Source organism: Phycodurus eques, chromosome 2 (assembly GCF_024500275.1).
Source record: "Phycodurus eques isolate BA_2022a chromosome 2, UOR_Pequ_1.1, whole genome shotgun sequence".
Taxonomy (NCBI): Eukaryota; Metazoa; Chordata; class Actinopteri; order Syngnathiformes; family Syngnathidae; genus Phycodurus; species Phycodurus eques.
In genome coordinates this window covers 6,292,516-6,312,041 of record NC_084526.1, presented here as the reverse complement: position 1 = coordinate 6,312,041, position 19,526 = coordinate 6,292,516, and the positions used below count along the sequence as shown (strand labels likewise).

The 19,526-nt window shown below is 42.1% G+C and overlaps 1 protein-coding gene across 6 annotated transcripts in view; it reads right to left on the bottom strand.

The window, feature by feature from the left end:
• dis3l (DIS3 like exosome 3'-5' exoribonuclease) overlaps nucleotides 1–19,526 on the bottom strand; it is a 79,407-nt gene that overhangs the window by 59,050 nt on the left and 831 nt on the right. For 4 of the 6 annotated variants that reach the window (XM_061665098.1, XM_061665079.1, XM_061665088.1 and 1 more), the window contains exons 2-3: nucleotides 16,480–16,633; nucleotides 1,443–1,571 (exon numbers count right to left, since the gene is read on the bottom strand). In XM_061665098.1, coding sequence (XP_061521082.1) covers nucleotides 1,443–1,571; nucleotides 16,480–16,633 — 283 coding nt within the window. Of the gene's footprint in view, nucleotides 1–580; nucleotides 616–1,442; nucleotides 1,572–16,479; nucleotides 16,634–19,526 lie in introns of those variants that run through there. The other 2 variants (XM_061665108.1, XM_061665116.1) reach the window with 2 other exon arrangements.

Here is a 19,526-nt window from a genome sequence, read left to right as displayed (position 1 = left end):
AAGTCTGGGCGTCCCTGCTAAAGCTACTGCCCCCGCGACCCGACCGGGATAAGCGGTAGAAAATGGATGGATGGGGCGCTGCACATACTACAGCCTCTGGAGTGCGGAAGGGCCAGATTTGATAGGGTACGCCCACATTTTAGCGTTGCTCAACAAGAGTGTGTACGTGGCTTGAGGGTGCATAAAAGAGATTTGAGTGGATGGGAGAATGGTTGCAGCCAGAAAAGCGCGCCTTTCCTGATTTATGGCTGCTGCACACTGAGCGACATGGCCGCACCCGACTGAAGTATCGCGCAGTCTGCGTGGTTTGGCAACTGTTTTCATGAATGGCCGATCAGTCTGCCACTGGTTTTGCCGGCCACCGGCGCTCACCGTAATCACCGCAATCAAAAATGCACAGCAGCTTTTCACTCGCGCTAAAGATATATTTCCGGGTTTGAAGCGCAAGAGACACAACGGCCACCGCACAGCTCCCAAGGCATATTAACAGAGTATAATGAGCATCAAAATCTTGTGTTTTAAATCAATACTTAATTAGGCTCATAATGTACCTGTGGATTGGAAAACGGTTAGTACGTACCTTGTTGGGTACGTTCAATGGAGCTAGTGAGACTCCTGTAAAATATCCACACACAGGCTTTAATTCTTGCCCACGTCCACTTTCTTTAGCAACCCACGACTTCCTTAACTATTAAGCCATCTTTTCATGCGCTAATAAATGTGAAAACGTACAATATACTGTACATACAGCATCAAACGCCTATACAGGCTCGCTGTTCATATATCCGGAGGGGTGCGTTGGCATTTTTTTGCGATGGTTTGGTTCATTTGGGTTGAACTGCATCGCGTAGTGTGTCGTAGGCGTTACGCGCATGGGAGAATATGGCCCTTGCAAACTAAAACAACTAATTACAACTATTGCAGATGGCCCTCTAAATAAGGGGTGTGGAACACATAGTGCATGGGCCATATTTAAACTGCATTTGATTCGGTCCACCATGCATAATTTAATAAAAATTGACAAAACATTCCAACCAATAAGATCACAATATCAAATAATACCACGTTGCTCATTTGTTGTATTACACCTATCCATTTTCTATAGTGCCTCATTAAAGTTACGGGTGAGCTGGAGTCGGTACCAGCTGACTTTGGGCGAGAGCCGAGGTACCATGGACTGGTTGCCAGCCAATCTCAGAAAATGTTAAATGTTTATCAGTATTATAGAGTGGCATTCAAGTAAAAATCTAATCCATAAGATTAGTCAGAACATGGGTTAAAAAGTGCAAACTGTAGCATGCTAAACCTGAACTATAAAACAGCACTCCCCTGCATACTTTGCTCTTATTTGCAGTACTGATTTTATATCTGTATACAACACATGCGTATTGGGTCTAACCTCAACATTATGTTGCGTGTCAATTGTTTCAGTCGCAACTCACCTGGTCTGCCACTGTTCTTGACTCTCCCCATTGTCCCGCAGACAGAAGGAAAACTCTTGAAATTCATTCGCAAACAGAACACAGTCATGTCGGGGATCTTTCAGCAGGTTTCGCAGGCGGTTATATTGTCTGCTCAGAGACATATTCACAACAGAAAAATGTTGAAAGTAAAAACAGTTGCACCTCATTCTGTGTCACCATTGAGTAAATGAGCTGTGTACTTCCATTATCATTGGGTGAATTAGGCAACAAAAATCAGACTGAGTGCTAAATAGATGCAGATCATTCACCATTTTGGTCACTCTCTTGAGCCAAAAAGCAATAGTAAAAAAACTATTAAAAAAAAATTTAAAAAAAGAGAAAAACATTCCAAGATGACAGTTTGAAGTCTCAGTGAATTGATCACTGATAAGTAGTGAGGTTCAATTGATTGAAACTTTCAGTGAGTTGCATGCTCACAACAAACTTTACCCAAATATAATTAAACACTTCCTGTTGCTTCGCATGGACACAAACTAATAAGGAACTTGAGAACACTTTTGTAGCAGGGGTGGCTGATAGGGGTGGCTGCAACAAAGTGACACGAAGAGAGAGAGAGAGAGAGAGAGAGAGACAGAGAGAGAGAGAGCGAGACAGAGAGAGCCACAGAGAGAGAGAGAGAGAGAGAGAGGGAGGGAGGGAGGGAGCGAGGCAGAGAGAGAGAGAGAGAGAGAGAGAGAGAGAGAGAGAGAGAGAGAGAGAGAGAGAGAGAGAGAGAGAGAGAGAGAGAGAGAGTGGCATGCTCTGACACCGCGACAGACAGCGAGATTTCCCAGACGAAATTACGCTGCAAGATCGGATGAGCAAGCCCGAGACTTAATTTCCTCCTCATCCACTTATTTTCCTCTGATTGCAGGGCTGATTATTATTGATTACTTTTTCCCAATCCCTGCTAACACCAAGATGCCATCGTGGAGCCACTCGAAGATTTCAACGACAGATCTTTCAATCGCTTCGTCATGCAAGCTAGCGAATCCCACCATGACGACCATAGCAACTCGTTGAGACGGAAAAAGACAGAAAAAGACCGAAGGCTAACGTGTCCACAAGCACTGAGGAGCTACTACCCAGCTCACCCGACGCCCATATTCAAGTCCTCTCTTCCACTGACAAGAAGCCATCACTTTTCGATCTATGACACCAGGAGATTAAGGAGCTCAAAACCAGCTTGGAGTTCATGCACCAACAAGTCAGAGAGCTAAAAGAGGACAATGCCGAACTTCAGACAGCCATGACAGCGATAACAACGGAGGTAGAAGTTCTCAAGAAAGAAAAAAAAAAGAAAAAAACTAATCAAAGAAGCAAAGCTGGATTTACAGTCAAGAAGCATGCGGGATAACCATCTTTTCCGGCATTTCTGAGAGTACACTTGATAATCCAAAGGCTCAAGTAAAAAACGTCATCGACAGCGCTGAAAATCCCGAAGGAGACACACACGAACATCACCTTCCACTGAGTACACAGACGAGGAGGACTGCAAGCAGGGAATCATCCCCGTCCAATCATCATAAAGTTGAAAGGACTGGAGCTGAAGGGTACACAGTTTGAGATGAATGACCAGTTTCCACGCAAAATCAACGAGCAACGAAAACTCTTGTACCCTCTAATGAAGAATTACCAGCAACAAGGAAAACGCGCCTCACTGGTTGTGGACAAACTATACATAGACGGTCAACTGTTTCGCGATTCCAACGTCACCCTTTGCCTCTTCTAATAGAGTATTCCTTTCAAGTTTCCTCTAATATTTGGCATAGAATGTAGAAAAAACATGTAGTAATTAGTTTAGGAAAAAGAAAAAAATTAATTGCGCACGTCCCATTGTATCCCCCACTCACTGACATGGGATATTTCCCTTGTTTTCTGTTATCTTTCTCTTTGGTACTTCCTTTTCGCTTCTTTATGGCACCTCCTGCTCCCCCACTTACCGAATGCAACCACCGTATGCATATGTATTTGGATGCTACTTCTGCTTGTCTGTTTCACTCGTGATATATTCCCTTGTCTTCTGTTTCCATGTTTTTTATATGCTGAACTCATATAAAACACGTTCAATACCTCGATACATAATACCTCCTAACACAACCTCATATTACCAGCTACACAGTAAGGAAGGTCCCATTTGATATACATTTCTGAGAGTTATCCGTTTCCGACACACATATAGATGATACACTCACACAGATTGTCCCACATTCCCTTATAACAACTCTACACTTAATATGACAAGGATAATTTTTGTTTCATGGAATGTAATTGGCATTCGTTCACTGGCAAAAATAATTATAGATTATATCACGAAAATTAAAAACGGATCTCTTCGTCATACAAGAAACCCATTTGTCAAAATCTGAAGAAAATTATTACATTTCAGTCAAACCTTCTCAGCTCTCTATAACACCAGACAACGAGGAGTCTCAATACTAATTCATAATAGGCTACTTTTTACGCTAAAGAGCACAATAACTGACCCAGAAGGCCAATAAATAATTGTTTATTCAACTATATTTAACAAAAAATACCCCTTAGTTAATGTATACACCCCTAATATCGATGATCTCTTAACTCAGACACTTTTTTTCACATCTGAGCAATTTGTCAGCTAATTCAACAATTATTATAGATGGCGACTTTAATACAGCACTTAATCCAACCATAGACCGTTAAAATGTAAAAAATTCCAAACAATCAGTCTCCCCGAATATTACATGAATATATGCACGATTTCGGACTCGCCGACATAGGGAGAATAAAAATAAATAAATAAATAATCATACAAAAAGGGAATACACTTTCTTTTCTTCAGTACACCGCTCCTTCTCTAGAATTGACAACTTTCTTACAAATAACTCAATTGCTAAAAAAAAACAGCACAAAAAGCTGGGACAGGGTCATGTTTACCACTGTGTTACATCACCTTTTCTTGTAACAACATTCAATAAACGTTTGGGAACTGAGGACACTAATTGTTGAAGCTTTGTTGGTGGAATTCTTTCCTCTTCTTGCTTGAGTCCGGGGTCTCCGTATTTTACGCTTCATAATGCGCCACACATTTTCAATGGGAGGCAGGTCTGGACAACAGGCAGGCCAGTCTAGTACCCGCACTCTTTTACTACAAAGCCCCGCTGTTGTAACACATGCAGAATGTGGTTTGGCATTGTCCTGCTGAAATAAGCAGGGGCGTCCATGAAAAAGACGTTGCTTGGATGGCAGCCTATGTTTCTCCAAAACCTGTATGTACTTTTCAGCATTGATGGTGCCTTCACAGATGTGCAAGTTACCCATGCCATTGGTACTAACACAGCCCCATACCATCACAGATGCTGGCTTTTGAACTTTGTGTCCATAACAATCCGGATGGTTCTTTTCCTATTTGGCCGAGGAAATGACGTCCACAATTTCCCAAAACAATTTGAAATGTGGACTCGTCGGACCACAGAACACTTTTCCACTTAGCATCATCCATCTTAGATGAGCTCGGGCCCAGAGAACCCGGCGGCGTAACTGGGTGTTGTTGATAAATGGCTTTTGCTTTGCATAGTAGAGTTTCAAGTTGCACTTATGGATGTAACGCCGAACTGTATTGACTGACATTGCTTTTCTGAAGTGTTCCTGAGCCCATGTGGTGATATCCTTTACACATTGATGTCAGTTTTTGATGCTGAGGGATCGAAGGTCACGGGCAGTCAGTGTTGGTTTTTGGCCTTGCCGCTTACATGCAGTGATTTCTCCAGATTCTCTGAACCTTTTGATGATATTATGGACCGTAGATGATGAAATCCCTAAATTCCTTGCAATTGAGGAACATTGTCCTTAAACTGTTCGACTATTTTCTCACGCACTAGTTCACAAAGAAGTGAACCTCGATCAATCTTTGCTTGTGAATGACTGAGCAATTCCTGGGAGCTCCTTTTATACCCAATCATGGCACCCACCTGTTCCCAATTAGCGTGTTCACCTGCGGGATGTTCCAAACAGGTGTTTGATGAGCATTCCTCAATTTTCCCAGTCTTTTTTTGCCACCTGTCCCAGACACATTGGAACAGCCTACCAATCTCACTTTTAGGACATATAGCTACAGTAAAAATGAAAAAGTTACCACATATTAACTATTTATTTTCAATGATCCCATTCAAACCCAGATTAAAATTGTTCCAAATGCTAGACTCTGCCATTTTTTAATTTTACTCTAAAAATAAGAAAAATAGTATGAGCTTTGCTACCTTTCAGAAAGATAAATCAGAAGGGGGACTCTTGGCTGAAACTAGAACAGATAGACTGCAATAGCACCAAACTTTCAGACTTCCCATTTATCAGCACGAGTCTCAAACGCCACAATTGTTTTAAGAATCCAATTATTGCTGCCACTTTATCAGCTTGGTGGAAAAGTCTAGAAACCACGCACTCACAGTTCGCACCAAATCATTCCTCCCCAATCTGGCACAATCCCAATTGTGAGATTAACAAAATACTTTACTGCAGCACATGGGAATAAAGTGGAATTGACCCCCTACATCACTTCAAAAATAATGCATTCATGTCACGTGAACTCTTATTCCAAGAATTTCAAATTAGAGGTGGTAACTTCCTTCAATACTATAAAGTTAGAACAATAATCCTAAAAAGATTCTCAACACACGCGAATACTTTATAACTACCCGTTTTTGTTCAGAAAATAGAACTTCTCCCACAAAACAAAAAAACTCCTTTCAAAAGTATACAAATTAATCTCAAGTACTAATTCAATACACTTACCAATCGCATAATGGAGAAAAGACCTCTTAGTGTCAACTGACCGATTACTGGGCACAAATCTGTAGAAAAACATTCTCGACAAAAAAACTGTAATTTACAGCTAATCCATTTCAAAGTAGTCCATAGATGCCACGTTACGCAATATAGTATGCATAAAGTGGGCTATTCAAAATCAAACATATGCACTCATTGTACTGAAAATGCTCCAGACACTTATTTGCGTGCTCTTTGGCATTGTACGCCTGTACAGTGCTTCTGGTCACTAGTTAAACAGAAACGTTCCTCAGTTTTGAACTGTAGGATTCGGATTTCCCCTAAAAAGGAAGAGAGGAAAAGAATGTCATACAGAAATGTAATGTAATGTTATGTGTAATGTAACTGCAATGTAATGTGACCAAATCATATCATATCTGACCCCTGTGAACGCCATAGGGTCACTTGCATGCACTTGAACCGCTATCCTTCTGGATCTGCGAAGTGGGCCTCTGGGGATGCTGGGATTGGGCAAGGGAGGACACTCGGCCAGGTGTCCCGGCAGACATCCGGCCTGCTCTCTGGCCCGCCATGCTTTTTCCCCACGAATTTTTAATGCACCACACACATTCGCACATCCTTTGGGGAGCTGGTTTGCCTGGGTGGGGGTGACGGTGCTTAACATGGGCTCGCTTTGGCATGCTATGACCATTTTTGAGTGGCTGCTGGCTCCTGCGTTGGGCCCTGTTGGTGTCCATTGCCCGTCTTTTAGCTCTCTGACTTGTTGGTGCATCAATTTCAAGCTGGTTTTGAGCTCCTTAATCTCCTGGTGTAATAGATCGAGAAGTGATAGTTTCTTGTCAATGGTGGAGAGGACTTGACTATGGGCATCAGGAGAGCAAAGCTGTGAATCTTCAGACGAGTTAGCCTTTCCAATAGTTCTCGTCAAACGACTAGAAACCTGTAAATCCTGACACAGTATGGCATTAGCAATAACTAAACCAGCTATGTCCACCTAACATTGTAAACCTCCATCACATTAATGATGCAACATTTTAGAACAGCACAGTAAGCAGAAATGTTTAACAAATTGGAAGGAAACCAGTCATGTGGGACTCCTTATTTCTACAATATTCATCAAGCTTGTCAACAGCACTCCTGGATGTTTGTGTTGGAGAGAGGCATTTCAAGTCACAGGCCAGTTGTCATTTAGCTTCATCAGCAGAGCTCTGCTTTAATGAGGCTGACCGCTGTCAACTTTTGTTCAAGGGCTGTGTGTTGGCCTTGAAGTACCTGAAGCTCAGATATTCTTCAGTCATCGCTGGAAAACTAATCCTATCATAGCAACCTATCAGTTAACTTCAAATATTCATACAAAATAACAGTATCATTGTAGCTGAGGTATATAAAAAAAGAAAAGCAGAGGAAGGCTCTCCTAGGCAGAAGAGAAAGAGTATAACAGCTAGCGAGAGAGAAGTGGGGGTGGGGGGCTGGTTCAACTCAATAGCAGCAGAATTCTACCAAAGAGTGTTGAGGTTGAAGAAACAACAATTATAGCACTTCGGCTAAGTTCTGCAATCAGGACTAGTTTTCCCCGTACTCGGCTTGGGGTTTCCATACTTTGAGAACTGGGCAGGCGGCATCAGGGTGGCTGAAGGGTGTAATTTTGCAGCTGGCCCACTCCGCCATGGACACCAGGTGATTGATCAGATCAAGGAGAGAGACACGACTTCGGTGGGCTTAACCGGCTAACAAGTATTAAGTTCATGTAGTACTGGTGGAGTAGTGGTACATGTTGATGCCTGCAAATAGCGCAGGTCCCAATCCCGGATTAAAAAAAAATAAATAAATAAAAAATAAAGCGCACGTTCAGTCAGGAAGGGCGTGTCACGTACAAAATGTGCCAAACAAATCATGCGAGTGACTCGCTGTCGCGAATCGGAAACTGATTACTTGGAATTGTTAGCCAAATACCCAAGCAGTTCTCATATTGATCCTAGGAGGAGTAATGATATCATTGTGCATGTTACGCAGCTCACGCAACGTGTGGAGCAGTTGACATTCATAGGATTCTTGGCCTGCAAGTGGTATCAATAGGTTACATCATTAACCATTCTGAGTAAGGGTACCAAATTGCCACCAAAAGCAGCAGTAAACACATAACTAAAAATGACATAAATCTGACTACAACCCCAATTCCAATGAAGTTGGGATGTTGTGTTAAACAAATAAAAACGGAATACAATGATTTGCAAATCATGTTCAACCTATATTTAATTGAATACACTACAAAGACAAGATATTTAATGTTCAAACTGAAAAACTTTATTGTTTTTAGCAAATAATCATTTACTTGGAATTTTATGGCTGCAACACGTACCAAAAAAGCTGGGACAAGGTCATGTTTACCACTGTGTTACATCACCTTTTCTTTGAACAACATTCAATAAATGTTTGGGAACTGAGGACACTAATTGTTGAAGCTTTGTAGGTGGAATTCTTTCCCATTCTTGCTGGATGTACAGCTTCAGCTGTTCAACAGTCCGGGGTGTCCGTTGTCGTAATTTACGCTTCATAATGCGCCACACAATTTCAATGGGATATAGGTCTGGACTGCAGGCAGGCCAGTCTAGTAATTCTGAAGTGTTCCTGACCCCATGTGGTGATATCCTTCACACATTGATGTCGGTTTTTGATGCAGTGCCGCCTGAGGGCTCGATCAATGTTGGTTTTCGGCCTTGCCGCTTACATGCAGTGATTATCCAGATTCTCTGAACCTTTTGATGATGATATGGACCGTAGATGATGAAATCCCTAAATTCCTTGCAATTGTACGTTGAGGAACATGGTCCTTAAACTGTTTGACTATTTTCTCACGCACTTGTTCACAAAGTGGTGATCCTCGCATCATCTTGCTTGTAATGACTGAGCAATTCAGGGAAGCTCCTTTTATACCCAATCATGGCACCCACCTGTTCCCAATTAGCCTGTTCACCTGTGGGATGTTCCAAACAGTTGTTTGATGAGAAATCCTCAACTTTCTCAGTCTTTTTTGCCACCTGTCCCAGCTATTTTGGAACGTGTTGCAGCCATAAAATTCTAAGTCAATGATTATTTGCTAAAAATAATAAAGTTTATCACTTTGAACATTAAATATCTTGTCTTTGTAGTGTATTCAATTAATTATAGGTTGAACATGATTTGCAAATCATTGTATTCTGTTTTTATTTATGTTTAACACAACGTCCCAACTTCATTGGAATTGGGGTTGTATAAACGACTAAAAACGGCACCACTTTAACGATTAAAACCTGTCTGTACAAAACAACACAAAGATGCATGTTAATGCAGTCACAATGTGATACAGTAATTTTAACTATAGCAATGAATTCTGGATAAAACCACACACATTTTCCTGGTGTTACCCTAAAATCCGTCGTGTCACAAACTGACCAGACGTTACCATGAGGTTATCCCGCAGGTGTTTTTTAAATTTAATTTTATTCATTGAATTTTTTAAAAAATCTATTTTAAGTCCCCTGGACGTCTTTACTCCCACAAACTACAAATTTAATAGAGTGTATGAGGTGACAAAAATGTCACACACCTTTTAACTGACTCTAATGGAACATAACTTGAGTGGTGGTTTCATTAAGAAGTGCAGCTAAGCAAGAAACATGGCGCCTATGCCACACAAAAGTTCAAATGTTTGGTTACGCTTCACAAAAAACGATGACAAACAGGGTAACTCACAACACTTGCAGAGTGGAAAGTTCCTCAAATGGAGGAATCACAAGCAATATGAAGAAGCATTTGCGCACACATGGCATGCAATAAACTTGACTGAATGTCGTGTTTTCGATCTGAATCTGGGTGAATCTCAACGGCAGAAGTAAGCACATCCTCTACTATTAATACTGTAGGTACAGTGCATACGGAAAGTATTCAGACCACCCTTAAAATTTTTACTCTTATACTGCAGCCATTTGCTAAAATAATTTGTTAATTTTTTTCCCCTCAATGTACACACAGCACCGCATATTGACTGAAAAAAATGGAACTGTTGAAATTTTTGCAGATTTATTAAAAAGAAAAACTGAAATATCACACAGCCAGAAGTATTCAGACCCTCTGCTCAGTATTTAGTAGAAGCACCCTTTTGAGCTAATACAGCCATGAGTCTTTTTGGGAATGATGCAACATGTTTTTCACACTTGGATTTGTGGATCCTCTGTCATTCCTCCTTGCAGATCCTCTCCAGTTCTTTCAGGTTGGATGGTGAACGTTGGTGAACAGCCATTTTCAGGTCTCTCTATAGATGCTCAATTGGGTTTAAGTCGGGGCTCTGGCTGGGCCATTCAAGAACAGTCACAGAGTTGTTCTGAAGCCACTCCTTTGTTATTTTAGCTCTGTGCTTAGCGTCGTTGTCTTGTTGGAAGGTGAACCTTCGGCTCAGTCTGAGGTCCTGAGCAGGACCATGATATCCCTTTACTTGGCTGCATTCATCTTTCCTTCGATTGCAACCAGTCGTCCTGTCCCTGCAGCAGAATTAAGGCCAAAAAGTTCTATCTTGGTCTCTTCACACCAGAGAATCTTATTTCTCACCATCTTGGAGTTCTTCAGGTGTTTTTTAGCAAACTCGATGCAGGCTTTCATGTGTCTTGCACTGAGGCGAGGCTTCCGTCGGGCCACTCTGCCATCAGTATAATCAAACACAGCTGAACTCCAATAAAGGTGTAGAACCATCTCAAGGATGATCAGAAGAAATGGACTGCACGTGAGTTAAATATAAACGTCACAGCAAAGGGTCTGAATACTTATGGGCGACCCTAGTGAGGATAAGCGGTACGGAAAATTGATTGACGGATATTAAGTCAATTGGTTTAGTTACACATACATTGGCTTTTAGTTCATAGGTTTGAAATTGATACTGGTTATAAAGAACCCTGAGTCAAATGTTCATTTTCGTCCATGCTACGGGCTCCTTATTTAAACCATGCAAAGTCTTTTGACCCAGCCCCCAAAAATAATCAGAATTGAGAATCATGTGGAACCGGAATCAAAATGAGGAACCGGGACCGGAATCGCTCAAACTCAAACGATGCCCAAGCCAACAATAAGGAAGAGACTGGGCAAAAATGGCATCCATAGCAGAGTTAGAAGGCAAAAACCCCTGCTGACCAAAAATAACATAAAAGCTCGTCTTACTTTTGCGAAAAACATCTGAATGATTTCCAAGACTTTCGGGAGGATATTATATGGACTGACGAAACGAAAGTTGAGCTTTTGGAAGGTGTCTCTCATTACATCTGGCGTAAATGTAGCACAGCATTTTAGAAAAAGAACATCATACCAACAAACATGATGGTGGTAGTGTGATGGTCTCGGGCTGCTTTGCTCCTTCAGGACCTGAACAACTTGCTGTGATTGATGGAACCAAGAATTCTGCTCTTTCACAGAAAATGTTGAGAATGTTCAGCCATCAGTTTGTGACCTCAAGCTGATGTGCACTTGGGTTCTGCAGCAGGATAACGATAACGATCCATACTACTTATTTGATTCTACAAGAGCTGCAATGCTGCCACGCCGCATTTAAAAAAACAAAAACACAATAGTTCACGATATTTAGCCTTTGTTAATAGCCAATGCATTTTGGACTTTCTGTTCAAAAAGGGACATTGGCTCAGAGCCTGTCTGAAGAAGAAGGGAAAAAAAAGACTGCAAATAAGAATTCCTTTTGTAATCATGGTGGGGGACCCAGTTCATCTGACCTCTGACTGACTCCTAACGGTGGCCCCAGAGACAGAGCGACGCTGGTGATATACAAACACACTGCATCCAACATTCAATGTTTTTTTTTTTTAATGAAGACGCACTTGGCACTGATAATAACACTGCTTTGCTTAAGCTAGTTATTTAATTTATAGTCGCCATCAGATATTCATTTACACACGTATGAAGATAATTTATGCACTTATGAAGTTACCTAAGTATATTGATAGACCCCTTTGAATTAGAAAGATGAGCAACGAACAGTCCAAGTTGACCTGTACAATTTACATTGATAGAATTAGCATTATATCTGGATCTTTCAGTGCAGATTTTGTTTTTGTTTTGTTGTCATTACAACAAAAGAGAGAGAGATAAAGATAACATCATCCATTAACAATGGAGATAAAGATAACATCATCCATTAACAACAACCATAACTAAAGCAGAGGGGAATATTGAACTGCTTCAAATGTAGAATTATTACTTGTAATTGTCTGAGGATCAATTCCCGTGCCGATATTTGGTCTGGGACCTAACAATGTAGTTTGAAACTGTTTGATCGTGTATATATTTTGTCTGGAACCTACAGCCGCAGGATAAAGTAATTTGGCCTGGGGCCTCAGGGAAGGTCATCGAAGAATCACATGAAATGTATGATGGTTATTTGTAAATTTTCAAGGTTTCAAGAACCAATCCCGCTGGTAGATATATAATATAGATATATTATATGGTCTGATAAAAGCAATTAAATGCATTAATTAGTGATTGCACAATTTAATAAACTAAGGTTTGGCATTTGACAAATCAGAATCCTGGTCAAACTCATGGTTAATTGGTAAATTCCATTGAAATAAATAATGATGGGGAAAAAAAGGTGAAAAGCAAAATTAAAACTATCAGAGGTGGTCTATGGCTGAGATGTTTTTAACTACAACCCCAATTCCAATGAAGTTGGGACGTTGTGTTCAACAAATAAAACAGAATAAAATGATTTGCAAATCATGTTCGACCTATATTTAATTGAATACTCTACAAAGACAAGATATTTAATGTTCAAACTGATAAACGTTATTGTTTTTTGCAAATAATCATTAACTTAGAATTTTATGGCTGCAACACGTTCCAAAAAAGCTGGGATAGTGTCATGTTTACAACTGTGTTACATCACCTTTTCTGTTAACACCATTCAATAAACCCTTGGGAACTGAGGAAACTAATTGTTGAAGCTTTGTAGGTGGAATTCTTTCCCATTCTTGCTTGATGTACAGCTTCAGTTGTTCAACAGTCCGGGGTCTCCGTTGTCGTATTTTACGCTTCATAATGCGCCACACATTTTCAATGGGAGAGAGGTCTGGACTCCAGCCAGGCCAGTCTAGTACCCGCACTCTTTTATTACGAAGCCACGCTGCTGTAACACGTGCAGAATAACAAGCTGGCAATTTTTTGACTTGAGTTCGTTGTCACATTTCTGTGGGTCTAATTATGTATTACTCGTGCACTCACTGTAGTTGTCTCGCCATGCTGCACTATTTGCATATACTGGCCACTCATGCCAGAGTAGCATCTGCTCCATTTGCACACTGATTGAGGAGTATCTGTAACATTTGCACAACCGACATTGTCCCAGATGATCGCACTACTCGTCACTTTAAACCGCATACACTCCTTGAAGTCTCAGCGCCCTTTGCACAATGGTCATTGCACCGGACTATTGCAATATTAGTCATGCTAGAGGACTCTGCATCTTTTTGCACAATTGTTTTTTGTCAATGTCTTTATGTCCCCAAAGTGTTCTGTAAATTGACTGTTTGTTGTACTAGAGCGGCTCCAACTACCGGAGACAAATTCCTTGTGTACATACTTGGCAAATAAAGATGATTCTGATTCTGAATATGGTTTGGCATTGTCCTGCTGAAATAAGCAGGGGCATCCATGAAAAAGACGTTGCTTGGATGGCAGCCTATGTTTCTCCAAAACCTGTATGTACTTTTCAGCATTGATGGTGCCTTCACAGATGTGCAAGTTACCCATGCCATTGGCACTAACACAGCCCCATACCATCACAGATGCTGGCTTTTGAAGTTTGTGTCCATTACAGTCCGGATGGTTCTTTTCCTCTTTGGCCCGGGACATGACGTCCACAATTTCCAAAAACAATTTGAAATGTGCACTCGTCGGACCACAGAACACTTTTCCACTTTGCATCAGTCCATCAGCTCTGGCCAAGAGAAGCCGGCGGCGTTTCTGGGTGTTGTTGATAAATGGCTTTTGCTTTGCATAGTAGAGTTTCAAGTTGCACTTACGAATGTAGCGCCAAACTGTATTTACTGACATTGGTTTTCTGAAGCAACTAAACCCCAGTTGCATAAAGAAGTTCAACAGTGTACAGCCACAGATGTGGAGAAAGCAAATGCTGTTCATACCATATACTGACAGTAAAAAGTTAACTGAATAAAACTAATATTTTGCACTTTAAAAGTAACATTTGTATTTATGATTTATTGGTTATTTTTCATGGTTTCCTAATTCATTTTTAATTGAATATTTTAAATGTAAAATATGCTATAAATTAAGCAGTGGTTGTGTTGCAATTTAAGTATATACTAGCAGGTTGGGCGCCTTCTGGGCGCCTTAACCCTATAGTTCCTGCGGAAAGCCCAATACTCCAAACCCCATGAATAGTTCACATGCAATAATATTGTACACATCAAATAGTTCAAGGTTTTATTGGAATGCTTCAGGATAGACAATATTTTTTGTCATCTTATTCTCTGTATATATAAGTAAAGATGTATACAAAAATCATTAGATCTGCCAACCCTTGAGCAACCAACATAAAACTGACCATGAGAAAAACATGGAGAACGCAAATCCAATCCAGCAACTTTCAGAGACTGACATTGTGACTTGTTGATACTCAATGCAAAAGAAATTGCTATCGGAAACTGAAGTCTTCAGAATTGAACTGGTAAATCATTATAAAATGATATTCGGGGTAGAAATGCTGTCTCACCTTTAGAAGTGTATATATATATATATGCTGTCTCACCTTTAGAAGGACCTGTGATTTCAAGCACGTTAGGCCACATGTATATACTTAAAGCTCAAAGTTTGTGTGTCCGTTTTCAAAGAACTTTCACGTTTTTTAATGTTCCTGCACGTTCTGGTACGTTTTTGCACGTTCCTACACGTTTTGAAATAAGCCTCCACTTATAGTACGTTTCTGCATGTTTTTACTTGTCCTTGGTCGCATGTAATAGTAAGAATTACCTGTCATGATATGTATTATTAGTTTGGTATTTAAAGAGGGCGTTGATACCTTGGAGTCGTGCAGGAACGTGCAAAACATGTGGGAACGTGCCGGAGCGTGCGGGAGGTCGGTTCTTTGAAAACGGACACGCAAACTTTGCGCTTTAAGTATATATTTTTTTGTTATTGGTTTTAAAAGTTTTCACATAAGCCACTACGAGAGGAGATGACAATGCTGATTAAGCCTATCAGCTCCTCTAACATTTTGCTGCATTTTTTAGTATTTTATTTTTTTATATTTAGTGTCTACCTAGAGTGTATTTATATTTAGTGTCTAGACATTCCTGCATTGGCTCACTTGGTGGCACACCGAAAATGACGTAGCAGAAATGGCATACCAGAAATGAAATTTTATACTGAGCTCTCGGTGGAGCGCAGCCCCTCGTCTCCCGCTTGTAAAAAGCTATCTAAACATATTATTGGGTGTTTTTATAGCAGAAAATAATTATACAATAATTACTTTGTAAACAAAACAAAAACAAAATTGCTGCGAACAAACATCATTCCGAGGATGTCTGTTTGTGTTGTTTTTTTAATAATCTGAATATCTTCAATATATATATATATATATATATATATATAAAATTATAATAATATTCTTTAAAGGACCCCGTAGTTCCCCAACAAGGTGCTTGACGGAATATACATGCACCCAACAATCCGTGCACAAAACATCAATGTTGGGATTGACTCACTCTGTCTAAAAATTACAGCCTGGGATATATCTGCCTGATATTTTCATCACAAACGCAGACAGCCATCGATAATAAAAGAAAACAATAACTGCCCTCTGTCGCGGACAAAATCCACACATCTTCCCAAGCACCCATTCGCTGCTCAACAAGGTGCCTGACGTACAATAAACAAAGTTCAACCTTGTCCAAGCAAAGCATGCACAACACATAGCAATAATAGAGAATTTACAACAACTGCCTCTTTCAAATAATCCATATTTCTTCCCACTGGCTGTCCTTCAAAACGGAATGAAAATGTTGTACATCATATACAAGGGGCCGCCTACATCATATCGACGAGACTGTTCTGTTGTTGTAAGACTGAATTCCAAGCACAGGGGGTGACAGAACTTATGTATTGTATGTTGAATGTGGTATTGATTTTTAAGAACAAAGAATAAACCCAATACACTTCAGCTCTTACACTGTAAATTGGAAAAAGAATTAAGTGTACGCACCTGCGTCCTTTGCAATGATGGACAGCTTGGCAGGCTGTCTGGGTGAAGACGATGCCCTGCAGCTCTCTGATCTCCAAGATCTCTTGGTAGTCAACCACCACACCCACATCAGGCACCACATAGTGGGTTAAATCTCCTGGCAACACCTTCCCGTCTGTGAATGGTGGATGAGATTCAGAAGGGTAGCATTTTTAACCACTTATTTAGTAGTACAGGAAGTCCTCGAGTTACGACGTACTCGACCTACGACGTTTCGACTTTACGCCGCCAGTGCCTCGTCCGCCATTTTTTCCCCAGCACCATAAGTGTTTCTGCTTAGCTAGTGCATAGTGCTTGTCTGTGTTTGTGCGCCGGGAGTATCTTGCCTTTTTCACCCTCCTTTTTTCACATTCTCAACAGTAATGGTAAGTACAGCCTCTTATTTTTTTATTATAATGTATTTTAGTTTCTTTATACGAAGTGTTAACCTTTCCTGCTACGGTCACCTGACCGTGGTCGGGAGGCGCAGGGGAGACGCCTTCTCCATGGCCGAGATTGTCCTCTTCGGGGTTAACTCCCTTCTCTCGTTGCACAGCTGAGCTGGGTGGTGGCAACAATAAAGGCACGAAGCACCGATTTGCTGCTTTAATGGCTTTATTAGCTCCTCTGCACATTCAACGTCAACAGGTCCTCCACTAATTGCTACCCTTCCCCGGTCACCGTCACACTTGCCACTGTACACACTCACACCTGTGCGCACTCCTTCCACCTTCACAGTCCCGTCTCACTCACACATCGACCCACACGCCCACACACACTGAGCTTGCTGTCACAATTACGTGGGACAATACCCGTAACAGAAGTATTTCGACGTAAATTTAGACTTTAATGGTGAAATCTGACTTACGCGGAAATTCGGGTTACGTCACCAGCGTAGGAACGGAACTCGTTCGTAAATCAAAGACTTCCTGTATATTGAAACCAAACAATAATTCCATTCATTTTCTTGAAGCTGTCTCTATACTTCTGTCACATTATCATGGTGGAGGGGTTTGTATGACCCAATGATCTGAGGAGCTAAGTTGTCAGGAGTTACCCATAGCAAACAGGTCCTAGGTGAGGGACCAGACAAAGCACAACTCAAAGATACCCTATGATGAATACAAACAATGGAAAATGTTTTCCCTCGCCCGGACGTGAGTCACCGGGACCCGCCTCTGGAGCTATGTCCGGTGGTGGAGCTCAATGGTGTGTGCCTGGCAGCAATGGAGTCCAGCTGGGCACAGTCCGAAGAGCCAACTTGGGTCCCCCTTCCCATGGTGTCACCACCTGTGGGAGGGCCCAAGGGGGTAGGGTGCAATGTGAGCTGGGTGGCAACCAAAGGTGGGAACCTTGGTGGTCCGATCTTCGGCGACAGAAACTGGCTCTAGGACGTGGAACATCACCTCTCATGTGGGCAATGGCATTGAGACCTGGAAGGGCGTGATTGGGAGAAACGGCCCCCCTGATTAGAACCCGAGCAGTGTTCTGATATTGGACTTCTAGGCATGGGTATGGGCAGCCGTGGCCCAATGGTTAAGATCATCGCCTGCCACCGTGGGGGGCCTAGGTTCAACATCCCCTGGACTCACGGCTGTGGTATCCTTGAGCAAGACACTGATACCCCGAAATGCTCCCCGGGCGCTTCAGCTGCCCCCTGCTCCAGTGTGTTCCACTAACGTGTATGTGTTCACTGTGATGGATAAAATGCAGAGAACAGATTTTGTGCATGTTCATGACAATAAAAGGTGATTCTTCTTCTTCTTCTGTGCTCAACACAGATCGTCCATAACAACAGCTATGTTCCAACTATAGGGGGATGACACTCATCAGCCTATCATCTGGTAATGTCTATTCAGGGGTTCTGGAGAGGAGGGTATGTCGGGAAGTCGGATGTCAGATTCAGGAGGAGCAGTGTGGTTTCTTCCGGCCGTGGAATAGTTGACCAGCTCTACAACCTCAAGAGGGTCCTTGAGGGTTCATGGGAGCTCACCCAACCAGTCTGCATGTGTTTTGCGGACGTACTGAAGACGTTCGACCGTGTCCCTGAGGGAGTCCTGTGGGGGTGCTACGGGAGTATGAGGTAATGGACCCCCTGATCCAGGCTGTCCCGTCCCTGTACGACCGGTGTCGGGGTTTGGTTCGCCAGTACCTTAAAAATTTCTAGGCGCAGCCGAGGAGTTGTGGGGTTTCGTTTGGTAACCTCAGTGGGAAAAAGGTGGAGTGCCCTAACCGGGTCCAGGAAGAGATCCTGCCCCAAGTGGAGGAGTTCAAGTATCTTGGGCTCTTTTTCACAAGTGAGGGAAGAATGGAGCGGGAGCGACAGGCGGATCAGTGCAGCGTCTGCAGTGATGCAGATTCTATATCGGTCTGTCGTTGTAAAGGAGCTGAGCCTAAGGGCAAAGCTCTCAATTTACCAGTCGATCTACGTTCCCACCATCACGAGTTGTGGGTCGTAAGCGAAAGAACAAGATTGTGGATACAAGCAGCCGAAATGAGTTTCCAACGCAGGGTGTCCAGGCTCTCCTTTAAGGCCAACAGCACCCGCATTGCATCACTTGACCGATGCATTGGTCCGCACCGCCCCTGTGCGGCACTTGACGCGCACATGGCAAAAATTGTTGCTGCGTGTAGAATGCCGTGGAGATCATTTCTCGTGATTGATCCGTTTTAGTCACATACTGTGATGACGTACTCAGCGTGCCCCTTGGTTCTACTGTCATCGGGCAGGAGGCAGGGTACACCCTGAACTGGTTGCCAGCCAATCGCAGGGCACATACAAACAAACAACCATTCGCACTCACAGTCACACCTACGGTCAATTTAGAGTTGTCAATTAATGCATGTTTTTGGGATTTGGGAGGAAACCGGAGTGCCCGGAGAAAACCCACGCAGGCACGGGGACGACATGCAAACTCCACACAGACGGGGCCTGGGATTGAACCCGGGTCCTCAGAACTGTGAGGCTGACGCTCTAACCAGTCGGCCACCGTGCCGCCCAGAGATCACTTTGGAGACAGAAAGACATT